Consider the following 18068-nt stretch of genomic DNA (forward strand, 5'->3'; position numbering starts at 1 on the left):
TTGTTAACTGTTTGGGCGTTGTGCTGTAAAAATAGAGGGCGCTGTTCATCATTTCATGGAGCAGGTTGCATAAAATGGTACTTAGTAAATGTATGTGCTAAGCGGAAATCAGCCGGATACCAGTCACAAGCAGCAGACTTTGCATGATATTTTGGCTGGTATTTGGTACCCTGTTTTTACTAAGCTAATATGCTATCTGCTTATCCATAGTGCCAAATTTCATCTGAATGTAGGCAAATCCAAACTTATCCTTGCCCCAAAAATCTAGTCCTGTTAGTATCTTTCACTCACTGCTTGGATGGATGGTTCGATGCTTGTAGCCGTCCGTTTGATCAGCTCCTTAGCCATCTGGAAGGCGTGTGGGTTCTCAGCCTTCTTGGTCTCCAGGAGATTGGACAAGATTATCTCCAGGAGGTCCGGGGGTACGGCATCGTTCTCGCTGATCAGAGGGCACATGACGTCTAGCATGAAGGTACGCACCTTGGGAGTGTGCTGCTCACTGAAGGGAAGCAGAAATCATTACATTAATAACACCAGGGAAGTGGTGATTAGGGCAATTACAAACATTACAAATGTTTGCTATACAGTGTGAAATCACTGCCTGAATGAAACTCACCCCATATCCTTCCCGGTTCCTCCAAAATCAAACTGAATGATTTGGAGGATATTTTGAGATAGAGCCCAGGAATTAAAATTTTAAATGGAGCTTACTTCTTCTCGGAAATCTGGCCCTGGGTTTTACTGCACAGTGGTTGATTGTGGAAGATGAACTGTTTCTACCCATGGATTTGGGTTTACAACTCAACTCAATTTCTTTCCCTGCTACTCAGGAACTGAAGTCCTATCAATGCACACCTAGTATGGCTTTTTTAACCCTAACCGCCCTGAATCCTTCAAAATCCTCTTTGCCAAAGTGGAGGAATTTGGAGGATTGAGGTTACATGGCAAAATTACATTACTGATTTCGTAGGATGCACTTTGTCAAGGTCTTGTGCTGTTTTTGCTCAGCCATGCATAAATATAGGCCTGGATTATGCTTGAAATTCCCAATAGTGCTCCAGGATGTCACAGGCCAAGCCTCAACATATTGACAGTCACTGCCACAGGATTTTCCAGGATTCAGGCAGTGGTCACCCCTCCACGGACCATATTCAAGAAAGAATGGAGGAATTTGCAGGATTGAGGCTACATCCTAGCAAAAAGGCCTACGGAGTTAGGGTTAATAATCCAACAGCTTTGATGTTTCAGAAGGTAAAACAAGCCATCTGAAATTTTGCCCAGATTAGTAAATTATCAATTTCAGTTCCTCAGTATAGCAGCATTGAGTCATTGCATTGCAATACTAACAGTCAAATGTGTAGGAAGTTTTGAGTGAAAAAAGTTCCTGACTCACCCTGTGATGCTGAAGAAGACATTGAAGAGTTCTACGAAGATCTCATTGCAGTCTTCCAGCTCCATGCAGATATTGAAGGATTTGACCATGGCTAGGTTCTCCAGCAGGTAGAAGTAACGCTTCCAGGACGGGCCATCAACATTCTCCAGACCCCACAGCTGCTTGTTCAGAAACTGGAAGATCACCTGCAGAAGGAAACCAATTGTTGGCAAATAACACAACTACAAGAAAATGGAAATACTAGACTGGTAACATCAAAGCTACACTTTTCCTACCTGCTCAGACTGTGAACAACATCGATTGCATATGTACCGTACGCTTCGTTACGGGGCAGCAATGCGTACAAAAACAAACATTGTGCAGCGAGAGTGCAAAAATGCAATTAGCACATCAGAGCAAGCAAGGTGGTTTGGATTTATGTTGTTTACAGCATGCAAGTTGCGGTATGTTCAAAATGTGTACTTCGTCACCGTTTTCACGAAGAGGCGAATTTAGTATTTCACTGTCTGAACAAACATTCGAGATAATCGCGTTTAAAGTTGGTCCTTTTTTCATTTGACAATTTGAAACTTAAAGATGCATAAAATATGCGAGATTTAGGTATCAGAGGAAAGAAGAGATTCTAATCTTCCTAAATGTAGCAAACTTTAAGAAAAATAGGTGATTAGGTTTGCAGAATTAATCAAGAGAAGTGGCTGTTCGTGAAAACGGGAAAAAAGACCAATTAGCAAATTCGCCCCTTCGTGAAAACGCTAAAGTGACTATGCGCAGATTTCGCCCTTCTGCGGTCGGAGTCAAAGCATTTTTTGTACAGCAAGCGCAGATTCTGCCCCACTGCGCATGCGCCTTGAAATTTGCCCCTTCGTGAAAACGTTTTATTGCACGCGCATGGAATTCGCCCCTTTGTGATATACGCGCTATTGTATTACAATGTATTTTTTTACTGAAAATTTATTAATTCGCCCCTTCGTGAAAACGCAAAACGGCACTTTTGGCAAATTCGCCCATTCATTAATCAGGTTAATTAAGATTTTGAAAGTATAGCCTCACCAGGTTGTAGATATTGATATATTTATTCAGTTTGACCAAAAACCAAATTTCGAAAAACAGACGATTTTCATGAAATTCGCCCCTTCGTGAAAACAGTGACAACTTGTAGTACGTCTACAAGCACCCTTGTTACTACAAGCCAGTTTCCCGAAACGCAGTTTCAGAGAAAACGTTTGAAGGAAAGGAGAGATTTAAGGGTCTCAGCTTTGTTGTTATGACCGAGTCCTGTGCCTGAAAGAAGTGGCCCACGAGATATACTATGGTGAAATAAAAATGCTCTCTAAATGCTTTTGTTGTAAGCGATGGGATTGAACAAATACCCTACCCGTAATTGTTCCCCAGTGCGATAGGGGGCCTCCGGCGCAAAGACACGGAAGATATCAGCGATACAGCATGCCACCAGCAACCTGACATCTTTATTGGGATGCTTGAAGAAGCCACCGTTGACCAGGTACAGAGCTAATGGCTCATATTGTGTGGCTTCCTCTTCCTGTTCCATGTCTTGGAAGGAGCGGGCCAAGACCTGAAAGAGATTGAAGGGAATCTCAACTTTTATTTGGTCCATGACAAATCTAGGCATTCCACCCCTCTCCCAACAAAAAAAATGAAATAACTAAATCAAATAACTTTAAAAAAAATAAATAGAAAAATGTTAACACGTGACATGCGTCCAGCCCATAGAGCTATATTAAATTACTACAGCGCTAACTTTGTGTACAAAGTAATGCCTGCTGGGTGCACCAATGTTTGTGCACAAACCTATGGAAACCTAGACATTTTGTACAGCTTTTGTACGGCTATTTGCATATCTGCTTTTGTATTCCATACCGGTGCGTTATCAAAGCCAATACGCCCCAAACCGAAATGCACGATCAGCAAATGAGCGTGTCATTTTGCTCTACGCAAATAGCGCAACGCGTGCGCGTATTCGCTGCAGATGCTTTTTGCCATCACGTTTCTTTGAACCGTCAATGGCGCGCTTAAGTTGTTTGCGTGTGTTCTACTTGCGCGTTGCATGTAGAGTACACTTTCAAAAGTCAATCCATCTAATTTCATTATGTTCTACAAACACACACATGAATTCAAAATGTCTGCGCCCAGGACGGTTTCAAAGCGTCTCCACGCGCAGAATGGCGAGTTAGCGCTCTAGTAATTTAATATAGCTTTATGGTCCAGCCACAGTGAAATCAAAAGATTATGACACTAAGAAAAAAAAACAGCCTGTCTGAATAAAATTGTTTTCAAATCCTTTTTGAAAAAACATCTATAAGAAACTTCTCCATATGTCACAACTGAAGGCTAGTTAACATTGGGCTCGTGTGTGAAAGTGAATGGGAATTTGTGACATCACAGCAAGCGTATGCAAAGTGTATCCACAAAAGTTTAACACACTGCAACTCTAGTATGCATTAGCTCTTACTTGACATTCATAACTCTAAATTATTATATTTTCAACATTGACTAGATAGGCCATCAGCCTCGGTCCAAAATTTTGGCAACCGGTATCAAATGAGGGGAATAATTGTCATAGCGATTTTTGGCAAGGTAAACATCTCCAGAGTTGGACAATTATGTGATAGCATTGCAGCGGTGACAGCTTTTTGGGTGTTATCACCCTTTTTTCAAAATGTCCATCAAAACGCTTGTTACCACTCTAGGGGCGGTATACCTTGCGCATGCGCACTATAACCATTTATGCCCTGATTTGATGAAGACCAAACCCCCAGGCTGATGGCCTAAGAGTTGTCAGCTGAGCTTGCTGATAATTTAGTTACATGCAATTCCCAACAAAGATAATGCTGCCTACCTTGAGTCTTCGGATGAGCTCATCTTTCGGCAGATCTGTAGAGATTTCTTTCAGCCCCTGCGGATATATGATCTTGGGCAAAACACTGTGATGCCCTCTGCCCTTTGACATGCTGGGTCATTCACCTGAAATAACAAACAATGCCAAAAATCAAATGCTGGGTTCCAGGCATAGACCTTTTACAGACGGAAGACGTTACGTTGCGTTGTCGGACAGTTTGCAGTTTGCACAAATCCCTGTTCGTAACAGAAAATGTCCCAGAATATAACAACCAGCATACACTCACTGCACACTTCCGATATATTTTAAAAAGTATCCATGCAATTGGGAAGAAACCAAAAAATGATGAAATTTCAAGCTGCACAAGACTTTAAACAGTGTTTTTCAATTAAAAAACCCCCAAAAAACATGGTTCAGCTCTTTAAGGTGAACAGTGCCCATCACTGTGTGACGGTTTAAAATATACCCCCCCCCCCTTGTTTATTTTCCTGACTATTTCTTATGCACTATATCCTTACGCCTCTTTGATTATTATTTAAATTATGTAACAATACACTCTTCCCGGCCCGGCAAACGGCCCACCGCACTCCATCTTCTGTATTTGAAGACAACATTAGATTTACTCTTCTCTTCACTTTACAGGTAAACAGTTCTTTATTTTCTTATAATTCATTACTTCTAGCTTAAACTTCATTTACTCATCTACTCATATCTTACGTGTTCATTTATATTTTATTAAGCCTTTTCTACGATTTATAGTGCATTTTTATAGTGGTTAGCAATACTTCGTTTTCTTGGACTTGTGGTATAGATTGTTACGACTTATTCCTTATTCTTAGACTTACAATCTAGCTTAATCCTTAATGATATAGTCCTAAACGGGAGTTGTAGTAATATTCTTGTAGTTTTTTGCAAGAGACTGTGTGTGTTTGAAGTATCGTTTTGTAATTAGTCCTAAAACGGACGTAGCCGCAAGTTGGCGGCTATTGCCGATCTTTTGGCGGGAATCGCCACTTTGGTTTAAATGATTTTTACTTGTCATGCTTTAGCCATCCCTTTCATATTTCACTTTAGTAATTATTGTTTAGCATTTGCTTTCAATTACTTGGCTAAATCGTCCATGGAGACATATTTTACTTTTAGATATTTTTTTATAATTTGTCATGTAAATATTTATTTAAGCACTCCATCTTCTGTATTTGAAGAGACAACATTAGATTTACTCTTCTCTTCACTTTACAGAAATAAAACAACAGAGATAACAGAGAATTTGCTTCAGCCGTTCCTAATTCCCATTTCGACACCGATCCCCCCGGTGTCACAACTGTGTACAATGTACACTTGGGAACTTATGATGGAATTTCATCCTGACCATGCGTTATGCACCCTTTTGCTTATTGCTTGTGTGATAGATCTGTTTAAAATTGTTGACATTTACTAACGCTATTTTGCCGTGAGTGCCCTGTGATTTGCTGTTTTGATGGGAAAGTTATGTATATTCATGAGAAAAGAAAAAGGACGTCCTGAATGTTATTGTTACTACTTAGTCAACAAATAATACGTTACGGTGGCGGTACATTCAAGCATCTAAAGAAACAGCTGTCATCGAGCTGCCACAGTAGTCTAGTGGATAGTGAGATTACCTATGGATCGAAAGATCCCTGGTTCGAATCCACCTATGCCATTTTTCATCTACTGTTTTTCTTCTTCATATTTATAGTTGGGATAGAAGGGAAAAGAAGAGGCCTAGAACCTAAGTGTCTTGCAGTGATTCCACCGAAACTTATGATATGGGTTCTCAGACTAGAGTGCACTCAAGGAAAATTAGCGTTAGGAAGTATCCAATGCCTTTTTCATATTTGAATTTGTGCTGTCACCAGGGCCAGGGGCCTGCTCTACATTAGTCTGTGGCCACTCAACATTGATTTTTAGGTTTTCATCGAAAAGATGTATTTTCCAGACAAGTTTCTCACCAAATCCATAGGTACGGTTGAACTGATTTGCACGCAAACATTGTGCACGACATACTGAGCACATTGTGCGAATTCATAGTGCTACCTTATGCATTATTGAAGTCGGGAACCATGACGAGTCGATGTGGCATTGATACGACAATGCTCTAGGCACCATACAAAATTTATTATGCTAAAGCAATACGTCATCGTATAGTCGGGAACCCTGACAAGTCGATGTGGAATTAATACGACAACGCTCTAGGTACCATACAGTGAGCGCGTGTTGTACAGTATAATCGTGGTCGTAAAGTTTTTAAAGTTTGACATCTAGCTGGCAAGGGTAGGCCAATTGTTGCATTGTTTGTTTGAACACTCAGTCAACTGTAATTCCAACATGAAGTCTGCTATAAACTGTGAGGTTCATTAGTTTACCCTTTCTAAATTCTAGCCACAAAACCTACATGTAGGTCATTAAACAGTTGACTGGTACTTAATATGAAGTACACATGTAGTTTTCATGTTTGTTGTGTCTTCTTTCATCTGACGTTGTCCCCTCAATTCACTTTGAATGTGAAGAAGTGGAATTTATAACAATAAAATATAAATTCCCCTCCCGGCCAATTTTGTTCAATCTTGAGAGATGAAAACCTAAAAATCAATGTTGATTGGCCTAACAAGTAACATGGTCAACTAAATCCCACTCCAACCTCCAAACAATATTTTATCCAAAAATCTGATGTCAATTTACAAATGTCAATCATGTCAATGTAATTATAACAATGTTTCTCAGAGTCAGAGTTCATATAAATAGGGTTGGAAACAATGTTGCAACCTGACACCACTTTTTTTTTTCATAATCTCAATGAAGGTCAGTCATTGCAAAAATGACGATAAGACATGAATCTGAGACTGAGAAACATTTTCAATTTTGTAATAATAGGAAATAGGCTAGGCCCTACATAGAAAATTGTCTTGACTGTACACACAACCGCTGAAGTGGCATCAGGTTGCAACATTTTTTCCAAAGGGTTGCCTAGCTATTTGAACAATTGTCATGTGATTGGTGTTTGTAGTTTTTATGAAGTGGAATCAGAGTTGAGAAGCCTTCATTCTTTAAAAAAAAACGAATTGAGGACTGACAAAGTGACATGACAGAGAAAACGGTCATGATGGTCGACGATTGACACTGAATGATTGACAGTGTTAAATATTGCTAGAAATTGTTCACAACTAATTTCCATTATCATTATGGCCTGATGGCATTCGAAGTGGTTACGGCAGCCATTGTTTAGCGCCCTCTACGATACTTTTTTGATACGCACGCAGGTAGGCCTATATAATTATTTGTTTCCCCACGTTTTAGCGAGCAGTGCGACAGCTCAGTCGATAGAGGGTAGGATTTTGCACCGTGAGGTTGCGGGTTCGCATCTCACTAGTTTTGCACTCGAATTTTTTTCCTTTTCTAACCTGAGGCTTTGGATAGCGATGTCAAATGGGTGCCGCCATCTTGGCTTCCTATTGTTACTGTGTACAAATAATCGCTCAAACATCGATCAACATCCGTCAAATAAATAATTATAATAATTTTTTTTCTGTCGATAACAAAAGAATAATGAATAGGTTTTACCTTTATGTTGTTATTTTTCATGTAAAATTATATTTTAGTGATGTATGTTACATTTACATCCGAGTAATTTCCGGGGTAAAAATTTTCGTTGGCGGCCATTTTGAATTTTTTTCAGACGTCGGATGTCGTCACCAAAAAGGCGTTTTCTCGCGAGATTGGGGGGTATTATGGGTAATATACGCTACGATCATGCACGTAACATGGAAACCTACATTGACAGTGTCTACAGACGATCTTGGTCACCGAGAACGATTTTAAATCGCTAAAAATCGTACAGATTTACGACAAATCTTGTCAAAAAAAGTGAATAAACTGTCGATTTTGTTTAAATGGAGAGGGTTCGCGGTGAAATTAAAGCTCTAGAAATGATTATTGGAGTGTAATCTTTGAAATTATAACGGGATTGTTTGCTGCGACAAGCTGCGCTTTTTGGTAAAATGGGATTTTTTGTCATGTAATGCGCGTGCGCGCGGCCGGTATTGGCGCATACGCGCAGTGCATTGGCGGGTAATTTAATATTTTTTTAGTGAACTTGTAGAATACCAAAAGTATACTTTTAAATGTTTTTTTGTTGTTGTGGTATGTATGGAATAGAATAAATGATGAGCTAACATTACAAATAAATAATAAATTATAATTTATATTTATTTAAAAAATAGTTTGTGTCCTACTAGTTTTCATGGAAATTTGGTGGAATGACCAACCTCCCTGTATTTTTTTTGGCCATCATGACCATTGACATGTCAATCTCGTAATCATATATTTTGTGGGTTATACATGTATTTGACCAGAAAATAATGAAACCATACAATATATTGGTACTAGTAGTACCCTTATAATATTTGTTGTAAATAATTTCAAACTTTTTATTTCTAAAAGTTACAATTTACCTTAGGGTACTAAGATGTACATTGGACGATTTGTGTATTAGGGGGCCTACAGACTTTAATAAGGTAAGGATATGCAAATATGCTAATTACATTTTAATTATGAACAAATGTAATCAGAAATGTGATATAAACCATTAGTAATTCATGCAGCTTTTTTGGTTTTCAGCAAATCAAAACAAAACAAGATTTTTTAAAATTAACTACATGTACATGTTGCCCAATATTTCCCCACACAGTTGTCGAACTCAACTATAGGTAATTAACATACGTGGATGTTGGCTAATTAAGATAATATGCAAATTTACCATGTATAAATGGGCATTCAGTAGTTATACCTTCTGGCACTGTAATGGTACAATTTATACACATAAAAATCAGAGAGAATATTAAAATTGATACCAATATTGATACATTAGCAGCACGGTGAAATATCAGGAGACGGTATATGCGTATACGCATAATTAATTAGTGCTAATTAGAATACGTTACATTTTTTTTTAAAAACCGACATCTCATGAGATAGAGGACATCATAAGCTTCAAAATGAGGGGTAGTGTGATATAGTTCACTTCAATATGAAAATTGTGTTTGGCATTGCTACTTTGGAGGATTTTTTTTAAAAGGGAAATAAAGTCCGAATTTCATAACGTTCCAATTCACTTTTTTCCTTCTAATTTTATATTTTCTTCTCCTGTTTTTATAAAAGTTGCAGTCTACCGTAACGATAGAAAATGGGAAATGCGTTACGGCTGCCGTAAGAATAGCCACTGCGGATGGCATTAGCCTTCTCACTTTGTGCACAACCACCACCAGCATGACCAGAGAGGCATCAGAAAATGACATTCTTTCCCAGCCATGCCAGTGTTATTCCGCCTCGGATACGCATACTACCACCGCTTGCGATCGCCTGAGCTGAACTCCTGAACACGACACTACTTGCCGAGCAAATCAGACATGTCGCATGGATCTGGACCGAATGAATGCACTTGTACACGGTGGCGATCGGTTGTGTTCGTTCGCTCTGATCTGCAAACGAACGGTGACCAGTGACATTCTCCGGGCAATACAACTACACACACTAAATTCAACTTCTCCACATAATTTCACAGAAATACTCACCTCCGATTTATCCCCGCAGTACTAAGTGCTACCTTCCAAGGTATTCAGCTTATAGTGGGTTTGCCTGCAGGCTGAGATTCCAAGATGTTTTGGACGTAAAACTACAAAATTCAGCTTTTCGAAACACAATGGCGCCAACAGCGTTAACTAAGGCCGTAATTTGCAACAACCGCCCTCATTGGTTGAAATATAGTTCACGATTTTATGGATTAAAAACAATCATTTGAATATATAACGATAATTCTTCATTTAAGTTTTAAATTTTATTAAACCTAGACTATATGACACATAACAGAACTTTATTGTGATTCACAGTTCAGATATTGTTCATACTTTCATTAAACTTGTGTTTTTGATTGACCAATTATGCGCATCGTATCACTATCGTTGGACCGCCACCTCTATCAAATGAGGGCGCTAGGACCGTTGGGCGGATCGGCAGATTTCGTCGTTTGGAAATTTATGTCTGTCCTGTTCACGTAGTAAATCCACACAGTACTCGGTAGTATTTACATGTATCTGCGCAAACGCTATCGTGTGTAACGAATGTCCACAGTGCACATTTCAGGGATCAACTCAAATTGTACATGTAATCAAAACATGTTTAACATCAAGTGCACGCGGTTGCGGGAGTGGTTCCCTAGTAGTAGCCGAAGCTTCTTCTTCTTTTTTTTAATAATTATAACAGCCCAACTTTATGTGTTACTGTTCCTTCCTCCCAACTCTTTTAATTTGTTTCGCTTGAAATCCTCAACGACTTAAGCTTTTCCGGACGAAAAGTGGCGTGCACTCCATCCCCGTACTGGAAACTTCAGTTTCCATAAATGGACCAAGTAATTATTAATAATTTGCCAAAGTCAGAATGATTTGCAGAAAAACAAGTTAAATCCATAATTATAAGAAGAAAAAATCACAATATAAAGCCTGATTTACGTACTCCGTTGATTTTTGTGGGTTTGTTTTATTCTATTGATTCAAAGACAGTTAAAAAAAATATTACTACATGTAACATGGCATATTCAACATTTTCGAAGTATAGTGCTTACACACTTTACATGTTTATCTTTTTTTGTTTAAAAAAATGCATACTGACAATTCTCAATTGCGATGTATGTGCCTTTTAAAATCATCTATCCCGCAATAATATATTTTGGTGCTGGTTTCAAAGGGTTTTTTTGGTCATAATTGTCTAAAATTTAAATATGCAGCATTTTTTTTTATTGCGCAAATTATCGAAACTTGCTACATAACAAAATTGTTAATACCGTCAAGGGCGTGGCATAGTGCATGACCGACGGTCCAATTTTTCAAAATGCTATGATTTAGTTTTGCGTATTACGGCACATTTCACTGGAAGATGAATTAAGGACACGATTTCAATATTTGATTTGCCCTACACTGACGTACTTATAGTTTCCCCAAACATAGTACACTCAGTGATCTAGTTAATCGAATAAATACCTTCGGCAAATATCAGCTTTGAATAACCAAAGTTAAATTTCCTATAACATTTTTGAATGAATTTGATTGACGATAAAATATCACAATGTGAAAGCATCAACCTTTACAAAATGAAATCACATAACAGCAGCTAGCCGCCCAAAGTCAAAATTGTCAACATGCAAAAAAAATGTAATTATGAGGCTCTGTATTGAATTTCGAGAAATACTGACGCTAATAGTTTTCTGCAATCCTGCCAACATAAGAACTTGATTTTTTTTTCTTTTGAAATATATACCCTTTATCATGATGGGAACGGTTCCCCTTCAGGACCAAACGTGATATTTTATGTCACTGGTTTCTCTCTTGTAGTTGGTCCCCTCGATTAGTAATTCTGATTGGGGGCTTATTTAAGTTCGATAAGCTACATGGGAAAGCCCGATGTGAAAGACTACATGTATTTTTTTATTTCAGCTAGAGCAACCAATGATTTTGTGATTCAATCATGAACAGTTCATATTTCTATGTGTTAACTGATGATTTAAAAAAAATTCTAAACTAGTTATGTTTTGTTTGTTTTTGTGTCTAGTTTGTTTGTTGGGTTGTTTGTTGTTTTTATCATGTTTTCTTCTGTCAAATTCTCCTTTGTCTTTGATAAATCCCGTCATTGGTCTGTAATGGATGTACATATATTATACTTGTATTTTGAATCTCACCTTCAAAATAAAAAGAGGCAAGCGATCTGAAAGTAAATCCATACAGTGGCGTACTCAAAACGGAGTATAAGACGGAAAAAGAATAGATCTAAATCCAATCACTATCTATTTCACAAAACTTCAATAGAAGTAGCAGAAGTAACCATTTCTCTCCTGGATTTGATCTTGAAGGCAAACTGTATCCTTTCGCGTTCTTTTTCCTCAACTCTTCAACTTCACTCCACCAACTTCTTCATCATCATCATCCTTCTGTGACGGCCCCATCTACATTCCTTTCTTCTTTTTCTCCTGCGCTCTTCACAAAATTGGAATCTGAGCTTTCATCCTCTGCTGCATCATTCTCTCTGACGTCATTTTCATCAAGGCAGACGTCATCCATCCCACTGTACTCAGGAAAATCAACCTCTGATTCATCAAGTTCTTGACACTCTTCCAGATGGAAGACTTCATTCTCGCAAATGGTCGGCATGACCTCGAACAGATCCGTGGACCTCACCCGGTACTTCTCCATGTATCTGTCCACTAGGTCCTGGTCAATCTCCCTCTGTTGGAGCCGACTGGAGACTTGCCTGGGCGTGATGGTTGAACACCGAGAACTTGACTGAGACAATGCTACTTCTGCGTCCCTAATCTTCAGATCGTTCAGTAAGAACTCCTCCACTCGATCCTGTCTCTCCCTCAAGACGTCCAGCTCCTCGAATATTTGGTAGAACTCCATGAAGGTGGTGGAGATATTTTCGGAGATCCTCCTGGTCTGTTTCTGGACCATTCTTGAGAGTGGGGCGATGGCCTCGGCTTTGGTTTGTCCCGACTTGGAGAGGGGCACGGGCCCGCGGCAGATCCGGGCAAACTGCCTCAGAGCTCTCTCGCTCTGGTTGATGGTGCACTTGCAGAGTGTCTGCATGTTCTGCAGGTCCTGGATGACACCAACGGAATGGTAACGCTCAGAAATGGCCTTCCATTCCTTCATCATGGCCTGCTCTTTCTGGAATTCATCCATTCTCAGGTAGCACTCTGATAAATACTCGTCTTCGTCATAGTCTTGGCACACGGTAGCCCATTCACCTAAAGCAGCTAGCTGCCATTGTTCTCGCTGTTGTCGTTCAAACTGAAGCTCTTCTTCGCGTGTCATCATCACACCATCCGCATCCATGGAATGCTCTGAAGACTTTGGAGATATCAGTTCCTTCTGGTTCTCACAAGTCAAATGTGAAACTTCGTCATGTCCAGGAGGAGATGATTCTTTAGTTTTTTCCCCTCTGTCACATTCACCATCTTTGCTTGGTGAGACGTCATGACCTATTTCTTCATCTTTGTGTTCCATCTCATCAGGATTTCTCCATACGCTCAATACCTCGCAAGAGTCATGTGTCTCCTCCAAGGGTGACCTGCTTTTCTGAATTCCACTGTCTGATTCATGGGTCTTGTCAAGGACCACGTCGTCTCTTGTAAAATCTCTCACTCCGTCCTCCTCTCTGAACAATGTACTGATGACCTCTTCCAATGATCTCTCCATCACCGAGGATCGGTCCTCTTGTCCATTTTCTGGTCTCAATCCTCGTGACGTCTTCGGTCTTGGAGGGACCTCTTTCAGTGATGACATCCTCGACAGTGAATTCTCCCACTTGGTGTCACCGTCTGTTGTGACTTCGTCACTTTGTGCCAAAGCGACGCAACTTCTATTTCCATCTTCATCTTCATCGTTGTCTTTCACATCCAGATTTTTCCAGTAGTATAAGACTTCATCGGAGTCACACTCGTCCGAATGTCTACTTTTTCCCGATCCAACGAACTCAAGCTTTCCAGCCTGCTTCCCCGCACCAAACTCGTTGGTCTCAGTATTGACCTCTGTACTTGACCTTGCACCTCTCTCCGAGCGCTGATCATTCCTGTCACTCTCTCCTTCCCGGCCCTTCGATGTCTTTGGTCTTGATGGGAGAGAAAGGCTTTCTCTCGAAATACCTTTCATATCATCTTCTTCATTTCCGAGAAGTATCTCGCTTCTCCTCCTCTGACGCCATTCGTCCATGTCTTCCTGCATCATCTGCCGAGTTGGCAGACCAAGGCCTGGACTTTCTTGGCCGTTTTCATCCTCAAGATCGAACACAGACACCTCGGTTGTCAGGGGCTGCACTCGAGTGTCTTCGCAACTACTCGGTGATGTCGTGGCAGGTTTGATGGAGGGTGATCGTGGGTTAAAGGGTGCCACTTTTGCCCGCCTGCGGTTTCTCCACCTTTGGAGTGAAAGGACTGGCAGGCAGAGGCAGCCAGTAGGCGGGTCTTCTCCTTCAACTGTGCCGTGATTGTCTCGGGTATGGCCGCTGAAGTTTCCAGCAATCTCATTAACCTTTAAAAAAAAATGGTAAAAACGCAAAACCATAAAACTAACAACAAAATTGCTCTCTCTGGAACCCAATTGTGAGTAAAGGGATTTGAATAGGACAGCAATTTCCAATCAGGGTACTGAGAATTATGGCTAGGATTTATGATAATTATTCTGAATAGATGAAGCATCCAAACCAGAAACCAAAGTGTACATTTCCGTGTGTTTTTAAATTAAAATTCCTACCTTGGAAGTTGATGAGTGTGTTCTTGCTAGATGACCACTATGGTCAGATTGGAAGGCGTCTTCCGTCGTGGCTCCGTCTCCAATAACGGTTTTACTCGCTCGGTGGTCTTGGCCCGAGCACACCTGCACAATAATAGGCAATTTTTTTTTTTTAAATCTTGACCATCAACCAAGGGCGGATCCAGAACACAATTTTGGGGGGGCCCAAAAAAAATTTGGTCCCCCCCAAATAAGTGGGTCTCCAAAATTACGGCGTGGGGTTCGGGGCCCGTGAGGGCCCCGAAAATTTTTTGGATTCTAGATGCTCTGTGGTGCGATCTGAGGCAATTTCTGACCACTTTAACCAATTTTTTTGGAGGAAAAGATGGTGGTGTACTCATTGCCTGCCTTTATTGCGATGTCACATTAAAAAAAAAAAAATTGGTTTCGTTTTGGGGGGGGGGCCATGGCCCCCTTTGGCCCCCCCCCCCTGGATCCGCCCTTGCCATCAACAGGCTTATTATGATATGCAGGCAGAGATTTGTCAAAATAATGGTTTAATAACATAATTCAAGGTTTCAAAAATAGATTGAACATTTGAATTTGCTTACCAGTTTCGCGTCTTGGGCGCGGTTTTCATTCTCAGGGTGTTTTCCAGGCCTTCGGTGTGATCTTATTTGGCTGGCCAATGTGTCACACAACTTGGAGGGGGACGGGCAGTTGAAGTCAGCCCTAGGTGGGACGCAGTGCGTGCTAGATAGCACCTTCCAAGAGAACGGAATACAAATCAAAACAGAAGTAATACATAAACGACCTCGTGGACTTGTCTAGTAAAAGTTATGAGGAAATATTGAAGAGGACATATTCAATCAGAGAATTTTGGAAATGGGTATGATGGTTTGCATTATTTTAAATCAGGTAACAGCAATGTTTTTTATTAATATGAATTTCTTCTCTCCAATATTTTCTATTAATTCATACTGTATCGAAGTTTCTTTCATTATTTATGATTCACTAAGGGACTAACCTGCACCTTGGTGTGTGAGACCCCTGACTTAGCGGATGGGACGTGCCTACAGATCCAGGCAGTCATCCGCCGATAATAATCGGTTAATATCTGTGGAATATGTCAAAATACCGGGACGATAAAATTTCGCTAAGGTGTATGTTTTTCCTCTACACATTTTTTTAAGGGGGGGGGGGGATTTTGGGGTCTTTTGTTTTAGAAGTTGGAGAAAGGCTCATAACTTTTCGTAAGCAGGCAAATGAAAGTGTTATGGAAGCGCTTGACGTCACAATGCAACAATGTAATTATTGTTGACGTCATCCAGTGCGTTTGTTTTTATTGCGCGAAGTACTAATCTATTGCAACCCGCAGAATGGAAATTATACACGATCTACGGACCGAAAACAGATCGTATGTTTTCGACATACGACACTTTAATTTACATTCTTAAGGATCACTTCACAGCATATTTATTTTGTACTAAAAAGAGAATTACTAAGTGTTCCTTTTGTTTGCTAGCTTTGCAGAAAGGAAGCAGGTAAAATGTGCATCGAAAAAGTTTAGCAAGTTTGCATAAATGATTTCTACTTTTTCTTTAAGACTTCTTTCTTTACAAATATACTTTCTTTAAAATGAAAAATATAAAAACAAAAAAAATCTGGGCAAAACTTACCGATGGTGTATCATCCATCTTGAACCAGATCGTTTGATGTCTTAAAACGTCGAAGAATATCGATGAAATCGCTAAATTCGCAAGAGGTAATCGCAATACGATGTTCGAAGAACAGCAGAAAGGCAAAATCTGAAGGTTTGTTGTGAGTTGCGCACCGCGTAAAGGCGCGCGCAAAACAACAATGGACTTCAACGCGACAAGTTGTCCTACGAAACAATGCGCATATCCTTGATGAACCATGATTTGCATAATGGCACGGTTCTGTATTATGACGTCATTTAGAGTCGGAAGACTGCTTTTCACGAATGAGCGCCCAAAAGTCAAAACAAAGAAAACAAGCAGAAAATTGATCATACAATATTTATTGGCAATTTAATTTCAAAGGTATACATCTTTATTGACACACGAATATAAAATATCTCATAAAATCAAGCAAAAAAATATTCAGTACTTTACAGTTTATACCTTAAGTATTGTGATGACAATATTTATTAAAAGATCAAACGCAATCAACTTATTGCACATTAATATTAGCATTTGATTATGAGTACGTGATTTTGCGATTTTTTTTTTTAGAATTACGGAATGCTATAACTTTGAGACAAAGGTACATTGCAAATGACAGCGATGTGGCTTCTAGCCATTAATGTGCAAAATCTGATGACCTTTTCTAAAGCACAATAAACACAATGTTTAATACGTCTCGTGGAAAAGAAAAATTGTAGGAAAGTTACATTATAATGTACTTTCAATTCTCTCCGAGATTGAAAGTGTAAAGATACACTATAACAATATCCCCCCCCCCCCCCATTTTCCACAAGTCACTATAATTTCATTACCTTAATTATCCAGTTGCTGTACTTCCCGGATTTTTAAGGGTTAAAAAGATAAATCGTCACAAAGTGTGGACATTTTCGAAGATGCTGTTAAAACGATGCATCACTATGAACAGGCCTTTCAGGGTAGTTAACCGCCGTTTCCGACATTAACCCTTCATACAAGCCTTGTGATATTCTTACTGAAGTATTTCATTCCTGCTGATTTCCGCTTCAGGCTGCAATACTGATAAATACATTGTTATTATTATTATTAATTATTATTATGATTAATCATTTCTGGTAATGAAACCAAGGATTCCTCAAAAGTGCCCCAGGCACTATAGCTCCCAAGCAACCCGTGGAGAGAAGACAATGAGAAGAAGTTACAGTTTTAGAGGTGGGAGGAAAAGCCCAGAAGAATATTCTGGGGAAAACCCACGGAATCAGGTAGGGACTGAAAACCCAATCCACATATTGGCCCAGGCGGGATTCGAACCCGGGTCACAGCGGTGGAAGGCGAGGAAAGTACCACTACGCCAACCTGACTCCCCTGTTATTTGAGCTTCAAATTTCCTTTTAAAATATACTTAACCAGACATTGTTTTCATGCTGAAAGTTACAAGTTTATGTACCACAATAATGCTGAGTTTGCCTCTTTCAAATACATGTATAGCTTATGTATATTAATAGCATCAATAGCTTTGGAATGATCTCTTTCCATCTTTTTTTTTTTGCAATCAAGTACATTTGCCCAGTTTAGCAACCTTACATACAATTAAATGTACATTTCCCTGTATGGAAAAACAGGCAGCTTTTGTTTGAAAGACAATTTAAGCTACAAGTTCAAATACTTATAGCTTTTATATTAGACTTTTCGAAGAAAAAAAAGGCTACAGTACTGACTTTCTACATTACTGATCTAAAATACCAAGCTGGGCTACAATTAACTGCTCTGTACTTACAATTTCAAGATGCAAAATTTAACTATTTGATTTCATGATGGTATTTAGTAATAAGAGAATAATG

General features: G+C 39.5%; 2 protein-coding genes across 2 annotated transcripts in view; both read right to left on the reverse strand.

The window, feature by feature from the left end:
* The window catches only part of LOC119727500 (sister chromatid cohesion protein PDS5 homolog A-B-like), a 30796-nt gene extending 20786 nt beyond the window's left edge, over positions 1 to 10010 (reverse strand). Inside the window, exons 1-5 of the mRNA XM_038199387.1 lie at positions 9842 to 10010; positions 4251 to 4375; positions 2769 to 2966; positions 1394 to 1578; positions 292 to 499 (exon numbers count right to left, since the gene is read on the reverse strand). Coding sequence (XP_038055315.1) covers positions 292 to 499; positions 1394 to 1578; positions 2769 to 2966; positions 4251 to 4361 — 702 coding nt within the window. The 5' untranslated portion in view covers positions 4362 to 4375; positions 9842 to 10010. The remainder of the gene's footprint in view (positions 1 to 291; positions 500 to 1393; positions 1579 to 2768; positions 2967 to 4250; positions 4376 to 9841) is intronic.
* Positions 10011 to 12070: 2060 nt separating this feature from the next.
* LOC119727860 lies at positions 12071 to 16242 on the reverse strand. The gene is made up of 5 exons (XM_038199934.1): positions 16225 to 16242; positions 15573 to 15662; positions 15157 to 15309; positions 14567 to 14689; positions 12071 to 14344 (listed from the first exon to the last, which is right to left on the reverse strand). The coding sequence occupies exons 1-5, from the start codon at positions 16240 to 16242 to the stop codon at positions 12239 to 12241; spliced, it is 2490 nt and encodes an 829-aa protein (XP_038055862.1). The 3' UTR covers positions 12071 to 12238.
* Between the last annotated feature and the right edge of the window lie 1826 nt (positions 16243 to 18068).

This window comes from Patiria miniata, unplaced genomic scaffold (genome assembly GCF_015706575.1).
Source record: "Patiria miniata isolate m_02_andy unplaced genomic scaffold, ASM1570657v1 HiC_scaffold_20, whole genome shotgun sequence".
NCBI classification, from domain to species: domain Eukaryota; kingdom Metazoa; phylum Echinodermata; class Asteroidea; order Valvatida; family Asterinidae; genus Patiria; species Patiria miniata.